Raw genomic sequence first — 521 nt, forward strand, 5'->3', positions numbered from 1 at the left:
CCCCTGCTGCAGCTGCTGCTGCAGGTATACATAGAGAACCCTGCAGCAGCAGCAGCAACAGCAGCAGCAGCAGCAGCACAGCAGCAGCAGCAGCAGCACAGCAGCAGCAGCACAGCAGCAGCAACAGCAGCACAGCAGCAGCAGCACAGCAGCAGCAGCACAGCAGCAGCAGTATATGAAGCTAACCCTAAACCCTAAACCCTAGAGGACCAAAGAGAAACTAACTGTGAAGTTCTTTCTATGGTAGAACACGAGGGTTTAGGGTTTAGGGTTTAGGGTTTAGGGTTTTACTTCTTAGCGAGCAGCAGAGGCAGCTGCAGCTCGAGGCTCAACGAAGTAGCAGTAACCTGATGCAGGCCGCAACACATGTAAACCCTAAACCCTAAACCCTAAACCCCCTGTTCTGCCTTCGCCTTGTTGTTGCTGCTGTCGCTGCTCTTACTGCTGCTATTCTTGCTGCTGCTGCTGCTGCTGCTGCTGTTGCTGCTGCTGCTGCTGCTGCTGCTGCTGCTGCTGCTGCT

General features: G+C 54.5%; 1 protein-coding gene across 1 annotated transcript in view; it reads right to left on the reverse strand.

The window, feature by feature from the left end:
- The window catches only part of EMH_0070880 (uncharacterized protein), a gene marked incomplete at both ends in the record, with an annotated part of 4,256 nt that overhangs the window by 3,168 nt on the left and 567 nt on the right, over window positions 1-521 (reverse strand). The window contains one exon of the mRNA XM_013499028.1: window positions 292-347. Coding sequence (XP_013354482.1) covers window positions 292-347 — 56 coding nt within the window. The remainder of the gene's footprint in view (window positions 1-291; window positions 348-521) is intronic.

Source organism: Eimeria mitis, genomic scaffold, assembly GCF_000499745.2.
Source record: "Eimeria mitis Houghton genomic scaffold, Emh_scaff3926, whole genome shotgun sequence".
NCBI classification, from domain to species: domain Eukaryota; phylum Apicomplexa; class Conoidasida; order Eucoccidiorida; family Eimeriidae; genus Eimeria; species Eimeria mitis.